Source organism: Polypterus senegalus, chromosome 6, assembly GCF_016835505.1.
Source record: "Polypterus senegalus isolate Bchr_013 chromosome 6, ASM1683550v1, whole genome shotgun sequence".
Classification (NCBI taxonomy): domain Eukaryota; kingdom Metazoa; phylum Chordata; class Cladistia; order Polypteriformes; family Polypteridae; genus Polypterus; species Polypterus senegalus.
The window spans coordinates 192,247,198-192,265,186 of NC_053159.1; the positions used below are offsets into that span (position 1 = coordinate 192,247,198).

At 45.3% G+C, this 17,989-nt stretch overlaps 1 protein-coding gene across 1 annotated transcript in view; it reads right to left on the reverse strand.

Annotated features, from left to right (window-relative positions):
• Positions 1–1,428: 1,428 nt before the first annotated feature.
• Positions 1,429–17,989, reverse strand: part of LOC120531926 (caspase-8-like) — a 30,473-nt gene continuing 13,912 nt past the window's right edge. The window contains exons 4-11 of the mRNA XM_039757794.1: positions 14,227–14,332; positions 11,343–11,481; positions 11,165–11,250; positions 10,924–10,951; positions 9,349–9,404; positions 9,010–9,139; positions 8,364–8,925; positions 1,429–1,969 (exon numbers count right to left, since the gene is read on the reverse strand). Of these exons, the coding sequence (XP_039613728.1) occupies positions 1,840–1,969; positions 8,364–8,925; positions 9,010–9,139; positions 9,349–9,404; positions 10,924–10,951; positions 11,165–11,250; positions 11,343–11,481; positions 14,227–14,332 (1,237 nt within the window). The 3' untranslated portion in view covers positions 1,429–1,839. The remainder of the gene's footprint in view (positions 1,970–8,363; positions 8,926–9,009; positions 9,140–9,348; positions 9,405–10,923; positions 10,952–11,164; positions 11,251–11,342; positions 11,482–14,226; positions 14,333–17,989) is intronic.

A 17,989-nucleotide genomic window follows, 5' to 3' on the forward strand; every position in this document is an offset into this window, starting at 1 on the left:
GGGAGGGGTTGTGTCAGATCCAACTCCGCCCCCTGGATCTTTTGTTTGTTTGTTTGTCTGGCCTTTTTCCTCACACTATGGGGTCCTCGCTACCGGAGATCAAATCAAATTTCACCACATACGCTCCACTATGAAGGGAAACGCTTAGTTTCTAAACTTCAACAGTTTGCATGAAAAGAATAGAAAAGACGACAAACAGTAAACCGTCGCCTTCCACAGTTGTGAATTTCACAGGTGTGGTGTCGTGGTCCCCGTGTTTCTGTGAACAACTAGGAGTATTTTTAGGGATGACCAAAAGATTGCAGAAACTCACAGGTGACGCATTAAAGTATACAAAGAATACGGAAAATAAAATGATAGAAATATCATAAATTCAATATATTAATGTCCCAGTGTATGCTAAGAGAACTGCTGCCTTGCGCCTTCACGGCCCCCTTCGTTGTTCAGCAGGTCCGGACGTCTCCCTCCAGTTTGTTTGTCGCTCGTTTGCCCTCCGCTACCAAAACCCGCGTGGACCCTCAGCCGTCCTGATTGGCTCTCGCGTTTCTTGATCTCCCGATTGAGTTTGAGTTTCCTTTCTTCAGATTTTTCTCCATTCTTACCGGACCATTTCCTTTTTATCTGAATGGCCCACCGTGCACTCGCCACGCCACTAAACGTCAATCAGCTTATTAAGATGAGCGGTGGGCCCGATTAGCCGTTAGTAACCGTTAGCGTAAGATGGCACCTTTAGTACAATCAACAGTACGACGCAGCGGTTAAATACTGAATCTGCACTCGGGTCCCTTTGTGGAAGGATGGGCACCCTCACCTCCAGTGTTCACGTGATCTTATATTTCTCGCTGTAAACCGTCAAGTCAGAACCAACCAAACAGCCCCCCTTTATGAAAGGAAATTCAGTTTAGAAACGGCCGCTTCCTGGGTATGGACTTTTATTTCATGTCAGCCGACTCAAAACTCCTACTTTCTCCTGCTCTGAACAAAGGTGGGCATTAATGTGTCTAGCCATGGACTGGCATGCCACCTAAGGTTGGCTTGTTAAAGGATGCCATGTGTATTTGGAAGGTGGCATTCAGTCCCAGCCCTGGCATGAGACTGCGGCCCGCCATATTAACTAAACAAACAGGCCCGAGGGAGCAGCTGGTATCCTCTCGTTTGTCAAATGTCTTACATAACCTACGGTACATCACGCCGTTCAAGTGCACATACGTGGGTTTTATTGTTCACTCGCTGAACGGCGTGTGGTTCAAGTGGTCCTACCTGAGGCCTGGACTTCTGGTTTAGAACTTACTGCTGGACAGCCAAGTATAGCGATGGTGCCCCTCTGACTTCTGCACATGGCAGTGCCCTCGACCCGTTCCTCACTGTTAAAAGGGGGTGACAGTGGGGACATTTACAGATGATGGCACAGAACAGGACAGTTCCCACCCGCTTTTCAAAAGAATTTTATTTAGAAACTGAATTTCAAAGGCTGTTAGTGGTGAGCTGGCAACAGATCTTGGGTTATGACTGCATTAGCACCACACATGAAGGGTGATCTGTGTGGCCAGCAGCGGGCACAACACATCAGAATAAGTGAGAACAGATCAGTAACACTTAAAGGACACCCATGCAGCCCAGAAAACCCCTGGCCCGATGAACATCTAACAATGGCAGGCGGGCCTTCAAGTAAAAACAGAATAATTAACACAAGAGGGCGCAGTGGAGCCCACGTCACAGGAGGTCTAATGGTGACCCCGAGTCCCTCCTCCTGATCGGTGAGCCGGGACCCTCACGGCTTCACCGCTGACGCTCATCATGTGACCGATCCCTTGGATTTCTCTCGTGTGATTGGCAGGTTCAGGCCACGGGGAACAGCAGCTTTTTGGTGAGAGTGTAGCGCGGCTCTGGCATCTGCCTTCCGCTCAGCTGGGCCTCCCTACTCACCTCTCGGTTCACACGCGTCAGGATACTCAGAATGTCTTCATTCCTGCAAAACAAAATGTGCGAGAGAGCTGGGACTGGACACTGGAGTGGAAAACAACTGGCATAAGGGCTGCCATCTTAAGAGATGAAAATATTTAAAAGAAATCCTTCAGAGACGGAGGTCAACCCCGTAAGTCACCTCCGTGAATAACAAATAAAACAAAATAACAATGCACAGATACGCAGAGGTAAAAAGCAAATGAACTGCGACGAAAAGGCGTAGAGTGCATCACATAGGCGGAGTGGTGGCTCTGAGGTTAGGGATCTGCTCTGCCAAGCAGAAGGTAAATGCCAATAGGGACCCTGCTCTGTTGGGCTCTTGAGGAAGGCCTTTAACCTGCAGCTGCTGAGCACTCCGAGTAGTGAGAAAAGCGGCATAGAAATGCAAAGAATTATTATTAATTAAAGGGGCGCCACTGCTCCCCTTCTTTGTGCCTCATCCACCTTCTGCACCTTCACCCCAGTCAAGCCCTTTTCCTTCCGATCTTCTTTTTTTGATCCATCCTCCTCTGCTTTGTCCACGTCTTCAATTGGAGTTTTTCTGCTGCGATTCACACGTCTTCTCCTGCCTTCTGCTGCCCTACAAAGTTTACTTGATGCCATCATCGTCTTGTTTTTTTCTTGCATTTTATATCTGGAATAAACTCGGTGCCTACAGACATTTTCATACCAACTTCTTCCAATGCTGGGGTCTAAAAAAGTCAAACTTGACATCACCTACATCATCAATCTGGACGCAGACCAGAATTCTCACCATCTGTTGAGGCTACAGAAGTGTTTGTAATTACTCTGGAAAAAAAAAACATTCGCCATCTTGGAAATAATAAAGCTGCTTTGTTAAATGATAATTAATCTGAATTGTGTCTTCTTACAGAAACCCGGCTTAGTAAACCTGACACGGTTACTTTAGCTGAGGCCTCACCAGATGGTTTCACATTCCTTCATAAATCGAGATATCAAGGGTGGAGGAGAAGGCCACAAGAGGGCAGAATTTAGATCATCCAGACACTGAAACAATTAAGAGTCCTAGAGAGTGTGGAGCCCACCAGGACCGCACTCATTCTTCATTACGGAAATTGGCAGGAGGAGGAAATGACAAAAATCTCCAACGATGCAGCTGCCCCCACATGAGTAACACGGGCCCTGTAAAGAGATGTTATCACAGTACGGCCATAGGAGGGAGATGACGAGACAGAAGAGACAGCAGGGGTCTCAAACGCCAGTCCTGGTGGGCCGCAGTGGCTGCAGGTTTTCATTCTCACCCTTCTCTTAATCAGATGCTAATTCACTTCTTTTGAATTCATTTTACTTGATTTGCTCTTGAAGACTCCGCCCCTTCATTGTTTTTTTCCTTAATTAGCAGCCAAACAATAACGAGATACAAAATGAGCCAAAACAACTGGTGTCCATCATATGAGATCTGAAAATAAAGAACGGTAAAGGGCTCAGGAATGTCGATCTGCTCAGGACCTCAAACAGAAAAGAGAAAATCACGAGAGCAGCAACAAGCTACAGAATTAAAGAACGGGTTTACCGTATGTACTCGCGTCTTCAAACTCATAAAATCAGACCCCGACTTATACGGCCGTTCAAAAATGCAACACAACTTTTTTTTCCCCACATCTTCTTGCCTCCTCTAATCTCGCCCCAGTTTCTCCGACACATGGAATTTTGTTAGAGCAGCGTGGTTACCAATTTCTTTTGCTACTTCAATGACGTTTAATTTAAAACCAGCTTCATATTTTCTTCTGATCGAACGCTCCACCATACATAAGGGATGTTCTTACTATGAAGGTGTATGAGGGTGTGAGATACAAAATAACACAAATCAGTGTAAACGTCACTTCAGAAGAGTGCGGGTATCACTGTGTGGCCACGTTGGCACAATAGAGAGACAGAGAGAGGCACTGCCGCACTCCCAAAGAAAAAACAGGCCGTGTGCCCCGTGGTGACTCTCTCAGGCGGCCATTAGCACATCGTAATCTCTTGGACTAACGGCGTGAGTTTTCCACATATTCCATTTCCATTATATGACCGACGTCATAAAATACCAGAAATTATACAGTAACATCAAGGCCCGACTTATCCACGGGAGAACTTAAACACGAGTAGACACGGGAATCAACGACTCGGTGCCTAATTAAGCAACTGGTTGGAGTTTGAGGCCCTGACTTGGTTGCTCTTCTCTTGGCTCCCTCACTTCACATTTCATTTCTCTATAAGAAGCAGTTCAGAGGAACGATAAAGAAATTCCAGGGAACAAATGCTAAAATGAATTCAAAAGACGTTAATTAGCAGCAAAAACAGGCCACTAGTTAAGAAAAGGGTTAGGATGAAAAGCTGCAGCCACCCAGGACTAGAGTTTGAGACCCCTGTAGTACAGCAGCCACTTCAATGGAGTCCTGATGGCCCTCAAATTCCCTCGCTATTTTCCAAGTCGAGAATATTTCCTGGTGTAAATATTAATATGCCAACTGAAATCATGTTCTAAAAGAAGCGTTTTTTATTTTTAACACATTAAAAAAAAAAATCTAGCATCTGCTCTTCTCGTATTCAATGGGACTGTAAGGACCACGAAGTCCACAGCTGAATGACAAGCCTTCTAACTTAGCGAATACGTCACTTTGAAGCAGCAAAGGTTCTGATTTAAGAAGACAAGCCTTCCGTTTTTATGAGGCATCCTTATGAAAATGAAAGGGAACTAAATGAGAGGAACTCCGATTCCTGCTGCGGTTTTCTTGAGTTAAGGATGCGTTTTCTCGCTCGTTTAAGTGGGCGCAGAGGTTTGACAACGCAACGCAGCACCGAGCCCCCCACCAACAGAATGTGTTGTCATCTTCTACCACATACCAAGCAACAACTACAGGGGGACAGCACTGCTCTCTGGGCCAGGTTAGGGTTGTCCTCAATAAGATCACCTGCTCACCTACCAGTGACCGGAACAGACTGGTTTTATGCCTAAGAAGTCGACCATCAACCGCATCCTGGCACTGAGGGTTCTCATGGACAAATATTGGCAGAGTTTCTTTGCAGCTTTGTTGATTTTCATACAGTGTGGCACTGTGGGACATCCTGAGGGTTTGTGGGATCCCCTTGAGGTTGCTGGATATCACGACCGGCCTGTACTCTGGTACTGTGAGTGCTGTGCAGAGTGGAGGCAGACCCTCTGCGTTTTTCCCAGTTGATTCTGAGGTCCGCCAGCGGTGTGTTCTGCTCCTACTCTGTTCAATGCTGGCATAGACTGGGTGTTGGGCAGAGTCGTGGGGTCCAGCAGCTGTGGGGCATCAGTTGGTGGAGATTTACGGATCTTGACTTTGCTGACGATGCTGTGATCTTCACGGAGTCAATGGAGGCTTTGATCGGGGGTCTCGAGAGACTGAGTGAGGGTCCTGATAAAAACCAAAGAGCCAGGCCTTTAATGACCTCTTGGGCACGGCCATCAGCAGTGTGTCTGTCTGCTGTGAGAGAGTGTCACCTTGTCATTGAGAGGTTTACTTACCTCGGCAATGACATTCATGTGACACTGGTGACTCTTCCTGTGAAGTCAGTAGACGGATTGGGAGAGTATTGGGGTCATGAGGTCACTGGAGAGGGGTGTGTGTGGCGCTCCTGATATCTACAAAAGGACGAAGGTCCAAATCTTTAGAGTCCTGGTGCTTCCTGTTTGTGAGCCATGCTATCCAGTGACCTGAGATGAAGACTGGACTCCTTCATGTGTGTCACTTCAGAGGGTCCTGTGGTCCTGCTGGTTTGACTTTGTGTCGCTCACAGAGTCCCGAATGAGGCACATCACCTGCACTGTGAGGGAGTGTCAGTTATGGCACTACGACTGTGTGGCGCGATTACCTGAGAGTGATCACTCACTGTTGTGGACCCGAGTGGCTGTCCAGGCCAAGGGGCCGCCCACGTAACACCTGGCTGTGGCAGACAGAGGGTCATTTCCAGAGGGTGACACTGGACCGCGTGTCTGCCTGGGGGGTTGCCAACCAGGACCCCAAGGTGTTTCGTTGTGCGGTGGGTATCAGTGTATGCTGACGTCGAGTAGCTCTGTAGTGAAGCACACAGCAACTTTCATGGTACTCTGTACAAAAAACGATGAATTGGAACTGAACGGATTACACTTCATCGTATTTTTAATAAAAGACTTGGGGCCGATTTATACTTCATGCTCAGAACGCATACGCGCCCGCATCATGGCTGCCACGCGTTCTCTGAGCAGGTCCTCAGAAATTAACGTGACGCGTGCGTGAGTTGCAGTAAAAAAAAGTCAGAACGTGACGTCAGAGTCTCAGTTTACTATCGACATGTGACAGCAAGCCTCTATGGAGATCCTACAGGGATCGATGTGCACGCTTTGCTGTTTGATGAATGGTTCAAAGTGGTGAAGCAAAATGCCGACATACAGATGCATTCGTGGTGCTTTTATATTCAGGCGTCACATATTCCCGAACGTAATAATACAATACATTTTAAAAGTCTCACATACCATCTTTTGTGCCGTCTTTTTCTTTTTTTTTTGCAACTTAACAACAGCAACATAATGTATAGCGCTGTGTTTGAGCCACTGAGAAAAAAAAAATAAAGGACAAAACGTGAAAACGTGTATTTTGTGATTAAAGTGGAAATTTCGGCTTTAACCTCAAAATGCCCACTTTATCATTAATGCAGACCATCGTAAAGGTCATCCCAGTTTTTAATCGCTACGAGCTTCTTGGACCAGACAGCAGCGGCGGGCAACAATAGGTCAGCACACAGAACAAATGAAATGTCTGATAGTCCAACTCTCTGCACATTTAGAATCTTTAGATTTGTACTTGATATCAATTTCATGATGAAATGCATTAAAGTGTGTATGTTACATTTTACATATAATTTTGTTTAAATAATGAATACTGTTAATTATTACACACATGGGGTCGTCACGGTGGCGGAGCGATAGCACTGCCGTCTCGCAGGGAGTTACGTTGCTGGTATTCCCTGCTTGTATTCCACACTGGGCTCCAGTTTCCTTCCAAAGATACGCAGATTTGGGGATTTGGTGCCACTAAAATGACGCCAGTGTATGCGAGTGCTTCTGTTCACGTGGCGATGAGCTGAGGCCTCGTCCAGGGATTGTTTCTCACTTGTGCCCAATGCTTGCTGGAATGGACACATCCCTGAATTGATGGATTTAATCAATAAACATAATTTTCAGAGATATTGCGGTAAGGTGTCATCAGAATTTAATGAGCGTTCTAGGCAATTCACAACACAGAGAAGCCGAACCTGTTCTCACCGTGATAATATCTCACACTGCCACCTGGTGGATTCCTCCAGATTTACGTAAAGTACACACGCAAGTATAGACACTACAACGCTAGCGTAGCAGGAGCGTCCGCTGGAGCATGTGTCGCGTCGCGTGAAGTATAACTCCGACCTTAGAATTCTGAAAGAGACGAGTCACCTTTGCAGGAAATTGTGTAATACAGCCGATGGCAACACCATAAACCAAATAATCACGTGACGAGTTGGTCTTGCTGAGAATGCATTAACAGAACTTGGCACAATTCTTCAGGGTGAGTAAATTAACGGACACCGATGCCACATCAGAGTGCCACATCCCAGTGGGTATTCTTCCACCAAAACAAAAAACAGACAGGATTGGCATGGCGACAAGTTCTGCCCCACTGTGTGCCCACTCGATACTCTTACTGTCTCACTGAGGCCCCCCTGTGCTTATCAATCCCGCAGCAGCAGACAGAATCTTAGTGAAGTAAAGAAAAAGCTGCCATATCGGAACACGAGGGAGGCCGAACAAGAACAAAAAAAAAAAAATACCGTGAAGTATACAATTATGATTCAGTATTAAAGTCGTGAATAATATTAACATAATATGGAATATCAATATATTTTGAACACAATTTTAATGAATGCATTTGAAATCTATCACCCCCCCATGTTTTTTTTTGCGGATTCTCATTGGAAAATTAGTCCAGTTGGCACAATTCTGCACACTTCTTTCACGGGCCATACTTTAGGGACCCCTGCTTTAAAAGGATACTCCACTCGATTTTGATTCTCACGTGGTTTGTAAAGATGGCCAAGAATTTCTAAGACCGTTTATTTAACAAAATACACAAGATGTGCGTATTCAGTGATGACACTGGAAGTGTCTGACTGGATGACGTGATGCGGATTACGCGACACGAGTAACACGAGATGTTTTCGTGGATTGTTACTTTGTATTATTTGCCATATTTTATCTATTAGATCAGAAACTCCATATGAAAATGTGATTTTTTTTCCACATCCGTCACTACCAACTACATGGCATAACTAACTTAAAACATTTCAACTGTGCCCGTAGACCCCTCCCTAGAAGGGGTACCACAGCTGCCCATACCAGCCCATGTCCTCACCTCTTACAGCCCCACTCCAGATTCTTACACAATGCCTGTATGTAGAAGGACCCCCGGGAGACGCTCCTGTAAGACAAGTAGTCTTCTACGGTTGCCATGCCCAGCAGGAAGTCGGAGTCGTCCGGGATGACGTCCATTGGCACTGAGCTAGCGTCAACCTCCATGTCACTTTCAGGTTGCTGAGCCGCCACTTCCTCCTCCTTCTCCTCCTCCTGTTCTTCTTCTTCTTCTGAAGTTGGGCCATCTGCCTGTATTGGTATTGACTTCTGGAACTTTTGCCCCTGGCAAGCTTGGATAAAAAACACCTTTGGCTTCCCAGCGAGAGACGGGCACTTGCGACTGGTGAAGTAGCTGGTTATCTCTTGAATTGCAACTTTTTGTCCATCTGTTGCCTCGATGGCGCCCTTCAGGCCATGGGAAAGGATGCAACACACAAAGCAGTCTTTGCCTCCATGATTGGTTGCGCCAAACTTGGCCATGTTATCGGAGATCTGTCTTGCCGTCAGGTCATTCAGCTGGATCACTTCAAAGTACAAATTCTTGAAGACCCTGGACAAGTAGTCTGCATTGGAGAGAAGATGAGTTAGACAAACACACACACACACACACACGCGACTGGCCGCCGCAGGACCCCAGGGATTCTCACCTGCATCGACGTCAGAGCCCTTCCGGTCTTTCAGCATCTTTGAGGGGTCTTTTCTGGCCTGGCTGAAGTCCTTGTTGTTTATGATCACACAAAGCCCACGGGGTCTGCTCTCCATCCTGTAGATGTCTTGCTGCAGAGGCACAAAGAGAGACTTTCACTTCAGCGCAGAAGATGCTAAATTCTCATTTGTCACCCCAGGCAAACCCAAAATGCCACCACTGGCGGCACATCATCTTCTCGACAAGAGTCTAAGATTTCCTCCAAGACTCGTGTCTCTTTACTGGAGAAGAATGTGTGTGTGTGTGCAAAAAAAGTCAGACAAAAGGCCCATTCGCTCACCTCGGTGTTGGATGCGTCCCTCATTGAGCTCCACTGCTGACTCTGCAGAGGCTGACCTGGAAAAAGACGCAACAGGTGAGCCCGCGTGGCACCCACAGGCCTCATAGGCCTCCTTGTGTGCCGCTCTGCTTCTCCACACCAACATGTCTGCTTGTGCTGTAAGTGATGCTCTCAATCCCTTTTGGAGGTAATGGGATTTGAACCAGCAACCTAATAGATCCTTAGCCACGATGGTGAAACGATCACCACAAAGTTTTTAGGAGAGCAAAAGGGTCTCCACTGTAGAAAATTTCCAAAGAGATGAGGAAAAACATTTTAGTGACTTACTGATTAGTAAAACGCTTAAAAAATTATTTCTAAGGCTCCGGGACTACACATGGAGAACATCTGGACCAGTAGGGAATCTTCCCAGGAAAGGCAGGCCTGACAAAATGACCCCAAGGGTGTCAAAAACGAGTCATTTAAGAAGTCTGAGAGGGTCCCAGAAGACCATCCAAAGAACTTCAGGCCCCTGAAACGTTGGCTAAGGTCAGTGATCAGAACTCCACAATAAGAAAGAAACGGCGAAAAACTGGGATTCAAGGTGGAAACCTCTGCTAACCAGGAGGACCACCAGTACAGATGATCCCCAAGCCTTACAAAACAGTGACAGGGAGAGCTCTTTGGGTGACACAGGGCCCACCACCCTGAACATCAGACCCACCATAAAACAATGGGGTAGCTGCTGTGATGATGCTTTAAAAGACTCGCCATTATTGAAGAAGGCAGGAATTGGGCATTTTAATGGAATATTTTTATGGAGAATGTCTAGTCATCTCTCCGTGACGTTAATGAAGTGGGACAAGGAGCCCAGTCCACAACTGAATGGCTCTGATGCCTTGGAGTGGCCTGGTCAAAGTCTGGACTTCAAGGACTCGACATTCACAAACCGACCGGTATGCCCGAGTTAGATCAGTTCTGGAAAGACCAGGAAAAAACTCCTGAACAGTGATGTGAAAGTTTGATATCAAATTATAGTACAGTGGCAGCAAAAGTCTGGGCACCTTGTTTAAAATGTCCGTTACTGTGAGTAGTTAAGTGAGTAGAAGATGACCTGATCACAAAAAGGCACCACGTTCAAGATGACACTTGCATCTTTATTCCCATCATTCACAGGCACAAAATACCAAAAAAACAAAAAGGGCCTGAAGCCAAAACTCGCCATACCTGGAAAGCCTTCTTACAGGCAGCACCTGAACTCACCTCTAGAATACAACAAAGCCTACAAAGTCGTAAACTGTGCTGAAGAAGTCGTGTAATGTTGTCATCCCCTGCGATTCCTCGCCGTCTTAATTCGACATCCTGAAGGCGAGGAGATCTGCAGCAACTGTTCGATCGGACGTCCCCTCGCACTACAAAGTGTGTAATGCGTCTCTGGCTTAAGAAGTTCATTAAATGCTGTGCTCACATTTGAGAGATTCCTCGTTTAGACTGAGGGGCCGTGGGCTTTTGTTGCACCCCAAACTAATTTAAAGGTTAATAAGCAAGTCTTTTACTTTGGACAAGAGGAGTGTAAATAAAAGGTTTTCAACGTACCATTCTGGGTTGACTGCTGTGGTCCCATCTGGAAAAAGAGAATAAGGAAAAAATAAGCTGTTGGCACCCATTGAGCCTCCTGAAGGTGAAGTCACCCTGTGAACGACCAGAATTCCCTCCTCACAATGACAAGTAAGCTGGTCCACTTTTCATTGGCACTATTTGTCTGCCTTAGGTCATCAGTTAACTGCCTCACTAATCATCTCTAAAGACATGTTTGATTTGTTCTCGTCTTCCTCACCACTGGAACTGCAGATGTGATGGTAGGAGAACTCAGATAGGAGCCTCGGCCCACATCAAATGGATACGTCCCCACAGTTGGAGATCCTGCAGGGGAAAGGAAAGAGATGAACGTTCAGAGCGATAAACCAGTCGAGGACAGCAAGCAGAGCCGCCCGCTTCACGTACGTCGCCTTTACCTTGGCTGCCCACTTTGTATTTCTTGATTTTCTTTACTAAAGTCTCGTTTATGCGCTTGCAGGTTTCTTCGAGGCACGTTAGATTGTCCTCTCCCAACAATTCCTTTGTCTCCATCTCCGCCAACATGTTCAGCATTGTCTAAAGAGAATAAAAAATATTCATGAAATCCCAAGCAGCACAAGTTGCGTTTCCAATTCTGCAAGTCCCGTTGTTTGTCGGATATAAAGCCACTCTGGGGGCTTCAGGGTCTGCGATTTGGCAGGAGTTTGTCTTAGCAGGGCTTCTTGAAGCAGATGATAAATCAGTTGATCTGGAATATCAGATAAAACTTTTCCTATGGTTTGGATTTGGAAAAATACTAATACGCGAAAAACGAAGTGGAAACCACGCAGAAACCACAAAACGTGCTAAACGAGACGGGAAAGGCTACTTTGGTGTCAGTGATTTGGCGGATTAAAGACGGCGTCCTTAGCTACGTCCCCCACTGCCACATTTCAAAACACAGACATCAGTCCTCGTTTTGCTTTTCGTCCTCAATACCCCACTGATTTTAACCCCCCGAAAACGGAGACACTTGAAAACGAACCCAAGAGCTTCATACTTCTGAATGTGCAGGCTCATCGTTTGCGTTCTTTTCATCTAAATAAATGATGATTAAGCGTTCAAGTTATAAAAACTCACCTTATGAAGGGGTTTTCAGGAATACCGTGGGCTTCACAAAACAAGAAGGGATACGTGGAGCCAACTCCCGGCTCTTCATGACGCCGCCACTCCAAGTTGTGCAGAATACAACACCAGCGCGGCTCCTTCTTTTACAAATGACCTCCATGGACGCGCACCTTACAACCCGATCAGGACTGCACACGACACTTAAGTAGAAGGATTACCTGACATCTTAGAGACGATAAAACTATCACTGACCGACCTGGACAGAATTCTGACTTGGCAGGCGTGTGACACGGAAAACAAATATGGCATAAGTTTTGATATGTGGAAAGTGAAATGATTACAAATGGTCTGAAACGTGAAAGTACAACCAACGAGAGGGGATTTGGAGTCTTAGGTGGATTCGTTATCATCCGCATCCAGAAGAGATTCAAAAAGCTCACAGGATGCGGGGTTATACAGCTCACCAACGTATGGCGCTGAAGTCCATGGATGCACAACGCATTTGTGAGGCTTCACCACAAACACAACGTGCAGCGTTGGCCTCCTTGACCCTGTTAGACCACCACGAATGAAAAGCCTCAGGGCCGACTCATGGATTACACGGTGCAAGATACGAGAAAAAGTCTGGAGAAGTTAAATCTGTTTGTCCGAGGCACTAAATATAACTGAGGCATTCAACTAACTCTAACCTGCTTAATCCAGAAAAAGGAAGGTTGGAAATGGACCTCGACTAGATGATGGACTGTCTGTCTGGCAGACCCCAGTTTGTAAGAATCAAGGACTGTGTGAGCATCACAAGGAACAGGCCTGTCACCTTCTGTCCTCACCCTGTGCACCTCCAACTAGAAATATAACAGCAGGTCACGTCACCTGCGGAAATTCACAGATAATTCTGCACTTACGAAATGAGATAAAGGAGGAGTCAGGTGGAGAACTTAGAGGACTGTCTGCAACTGAACATCAGCAAAACCAATGAACTTCTTACTGACCTTTACTGCACCAAAGAACCTCTTTCTTCAGTCACTATGCAGGGAGTGGATGCGGTCCACTCCTATAAGTATCTGGGGTTCCACATCAATGACAGGCTGGATTGGTCTCAGAACACAAAGGAACTGTCCTTAGACAACTGTGACATCCTTAACATCTTCTACATCTCGGTGATGGCCACTGTGGTGTGCTGGGCTGGCAAGATCACCACAAAAGAGGCCCACCAAATCAACAAGCTAATTAAAAGGGCAGGCTCAGTTATGGGACACAATTTAGACCCCCTGGAGGTAGAAGAGAAGGAGAGAATGAAAACAAAACTGAGTGTTACATTGCTCTCCCTCCATCACTTACTCCATGGAGCTAAAGGTGGCACTTCTTAACATTTAACCAAGGACCATCTGTACTGTCTTGTGTGTTCTTGGTAAAGAAATCCATGTACTCTTCCTACTCGTGGTTTGAATACTTCAGTTATAATCACCTCAAAAGTATTGTTTGTTTCAGACAAACGTATTTAACTCCTCCAGACTTCTTCTCATAGCTTATATCATGTAGTCCATGAGTTGGCCCCGTCGTTTTTCATTCAGCATTGTCAAATATTATGACCAATGCTGCACTGCCTCTCTCTGACCGACCAACCCTGGGACATTCAGCACAAGTGGGTCAAGAAACACGGCTTTATGCCAACAGGAATGTGTCTGTATGGCGCCTTACTGGGACTTGGACTGCCAAGTCAGAAGTTCTCCTTCATTTTAATCCTCCTCCTGTGTATTTGACTGGGGTTTGTTGTTTGTCATTATATAACAATTTACTGAGATTCTGCAAAAAGCAAATCTCCCCGGGGGACAAATAAAGTGCCATTTATCTAGACAAGGCTCCGAGTCCACCAGAGGACCTACACACACACTGATTAGCCTAAACCTGCCCATCTTTGGTAATGGCCGGGCACAGGGAGAAAGGGCAAACTCCAGATGGACAGCAGGGCCTGCTACTTGGAGTATTCAACAATACTAAATATGCCCAGTATGAGTGTGTGTTTGTGTGTGCAGGTCCTATGATGGACTCGTATCTTGACCCCAGCCTTGCTCCTGAGTTGGATTTCACGCCACTTGTATACTTTAGCGTGGTCGCTTCACAGGAGCCCCAGGCCTTCACTCCCATCACAGCCTCCATTACATCCTTGCCTTCTCTCGTGACCCAGGCACCTCTCTCTGCACATGTGCTACTCACCGGCTGCTCGCCCAGCTTCTGCTTTGAAAAATGGGGACTCAGAAGGAAGTAAAAGCGCTTCACTTCGTCTGTGGTCATTTCTTCAGCAAGCTCATAAAGCATTTTCCTAAATGTGGGGGAAAACAAACAAGCAATTTTGAATTTTACTGAAGAGTTAGGCCTGTAAGAGAGACTCGCCATTCAGTAAAAAAAAGAGCCGGCAGCACATTCGTGAGTTACAACGTCCGCAACAACAAACACCTTAGAAGATGCAAGAACACTCACACCAAACCTCACCAAAGATCTGCAACACGTGGGGGCTTCTGTTTAACACTAAAATATTCAGAACCAAACCAGCCTCCCATATATAGTACCTTCAGAAAGTACTTGGGCCCCTCACTTTTGTCACATTTTGTTTTGTTGAAGCCTTGTGCTAAAATCATTTCAATTCATTTAACATCTCAGAACAAAGAGAGTGAAAACCGGATGGTGAGAATTTTTACAAACTTAAAATTAAAAATACTAGGGGGTTCGCCAACTCCCTGGCCTATACTTCATGTGCCTACTGCTCGCGTTGTGAAGAAGGGAGATGAACGCACCCCAAGTACACACGGTTGCTCCTCCGAAACCCCCTCTTAAACCGTAATACAATGGGGAACAAATACAGGTTTTTTTTACCTCCTCTTTGCTGGACCAGCTGCTGGCTTGCCATGTGATCTGCATCTCGCACAGCACTTTGAACGTTTAAAAGCCTGTACAGCAGCTCTTTGTCATCTACTCTTTGTCTTTTATTTCCGGCCCCGGGCCTAGTTAAATCTCTTGGCACAAAGTCTTGTCTTGTGGGACGCGAGTTCTTGATATTTTTAAGTTTAGAATTTAAAAATGGAATAAGAATCTGAAAATCTAACAACATCACATTAAAGTTCGATAAATCCTGAAAAGAATGATACCAAACATATACAGTGGAATTTTGGGTTCACGAACGTTTCGGACCACGTACACAAATTGGGTTACAACCAAAAAGTTCGCCAAACTTTTGCATCTGTTCACGACCACACACTCGGTTGACAAACAAGCCAGTTTCCCTTCCAATTCGTATGCGCCGATGATTTCCGCACGTGTTCACTCACTCCCTGTGCATCGAGAGAGAGAGAGCGAGAGGGCTGGCCGTGTAAGGCCGAGAAGGCAGTTAAATAATACACCGGGCTTGTTTTTAAAGAGACTGCTTCGAGCTTCGTTTTAACCTCCTTGTATAATGAAGACTTATTTCTATTGGATTTTAACCTCCACTTCACTTCTGTTTACAGTGATTGGTTCGTAGCGTGCATTGTTGCAATGTTACTTTTCTTGGTCGTTTATTAAATTACGGATTTTCAAATGTTCATGTTTTTCCCTGTGCTTAAAACTCATTAAAAAAAAAAAAAGTGTTTTTAGCGAGCGTGTCGTAAGGCTATAGCACAAACTCTTGCAGTGTTAGTTTTCTCTGTTGTTCAAGGTTTTCTCAGTGTTATTCAATGTTTTTACATTTAGTTTACTATTACACTGTACATTCTATGGTATAATTAACTATATTTGTGCTTAAAAAACATATATTTACATACAGCTCATATGGTCTGGAACGGATTAATTGTATTTACATACAATCCTATGCGGGAAATTACTTCAGGTCACGATCAAATCAGGTTACGACCAGAGTTCTGGAATGAATTATGGTCATGAACTGAGGTTGCACTGTGTGTGTGTATATATATATATATATATATATATATATATATATATATATATATATATATATATATATATATAAAATAGATAAAACTGAGAAATCCCACTGACCCTTTCCTCAGCACTTTGTTGTAGCCCCCTTTCGGCAGCCATTCCAGCCCAGAGTCTTCTTGGGTCTCACGTCACAAACTTCACACCCCCAGATTTGGGGATTTTCTTCTCACAGATGCTCTCAAGCTCCATCAGGCTGGATGGAGACCACCAGTGTGCAGCTATTTTCAGGTCTCTCCAGAGATGTTTGGGAATGTTCTTGAATTGTCCACACTTGAACCCAATCAGAGTTGTCTCTGCTTTGTCTTGTTGAAAGGAGCACCTTTGGCCGACTCTAAGGTCCAGAGCACTCTGAGCAGGTTTTCATTAAAGGTATCTTGTTACTTTGCTCCTTTTATTCTTCCCTCAACCCTGTCTAGTTTCCCAGTCCCTGATGATGTCATCACCCTACTTCACTGTTGGAATGGCATTGCACAGCTGATGGGGGTGCCTGGTTTCCTCCAAACATGACACTTACGAGTTCAGGCCAAACAGCTCAGTCTTTGTTGGTCACCTGACTTACCAAAGCCATTCTTCTCCGACTGTTCTACTTGATCAGGTGGCCACCTCTAGGGAGAATCCTGGTTGTTCCAAACTTCTTCTATTTGAGAATTCTGGAGACCAATGTGCTCTTGTCGACGTTCAGTGCTACAGATTTTTTTATAGCCTTCATTTCCCAGGTCTGCACTTCGACACAATCCTGTCTCTAAGCTGTGCAGGCAATTCCTTGGACCTCGCGGGTGGGTTTTTGCTCACCTAGTGGACCTTGCACAGACAGGTGTGTGCCTTTCCTAAGCAGTCCAATTAATTCAAGTGACCACAGGTGGTCTCCAAACATCTCAATGAAGATCAATAGGATGGGACATACCTGAACCAGATTTCAAGGGTCATAGCAAAGGGTCTGAAGACACCGTGAGATTTCAATGTCTAAAATCCTGTTGTCACTTCGTCTTTCTGGGGTGTCGAGTGAATTTAAAAGATTTTAGCATAAGGCTGCAAAATGAAGATAATGAAGATGCTGCATGCTGTTAAAAGCCCTGAAAACATGGACTCACCTGAGGGGTGAAGTGACAAGTGGCAGGCCTGATGCTTTTCACAAAGCAGAGCTCAAGGCCAGGAAGACTGACAGACAGACAGGGAAACGTAACGATACAGCAATGTGCAGGACACTGGTGACTGCTGGGTAATAACCAGCTTGTGCTCTTTAAACCCAAAACTCAAACAACAGCTTTTAAAAAAAAAGGACACAACGGTCCCTTCAGTGAGAAGTAGGAAGCATTTGTGCCACATCACAGTTCAGTTTTGTCAAATTCTCGCCATCCCTTCCTTGCTGAGGAAAATCTTTAAAATAAAATAAATCAATAAATAAATAAATAAAAACAAACACCATAACACCTCTGAGTACGGCCTATCAGCTGGCATTCCTGGTGAGGCTTACAATGGCAGCAGGATGAGCAGGCCTGACCAGAGGTGTGCCAATGGGCTGTTAATCTTTATTTTGCGTCTCAACAATGGGGATGGAGCTTTAGAAAAAAAAAAAACTAATTCCTAACGATGTACTAATACTATTATATTATTATACAAAACAGGCATGTCATGTTCAGTCAAGGTGCCGTCCCCCCAGGGGAAGTGTGCTTGTTGTTCATTTGAACTTTTTCGTTGTTTTCCAAATACAGGTCAACACTCACTAATGCATCCACCGCTAATTCAGACAGAACTCCCATGAGCCTAGTTTCAAATTTACCGACCTGCCGCTACCGTTTTGGTGGTGTTGTTCGCAGCATCAGCTGTTGGTGTGAAAATCGTAAACCCTGGCAAACCACTACTACTTGTTTTTCTGTATTCATTATTAGGACCTGCTTATATTTTGCCCCAGCCAGGGTTTCAATGCATAAAGGGAGGGCTTCTCGTAGTGCAAAGCATACACACTGTAAATCGTCCATAACAGATAAAGCTGAGCTTCTGAAAA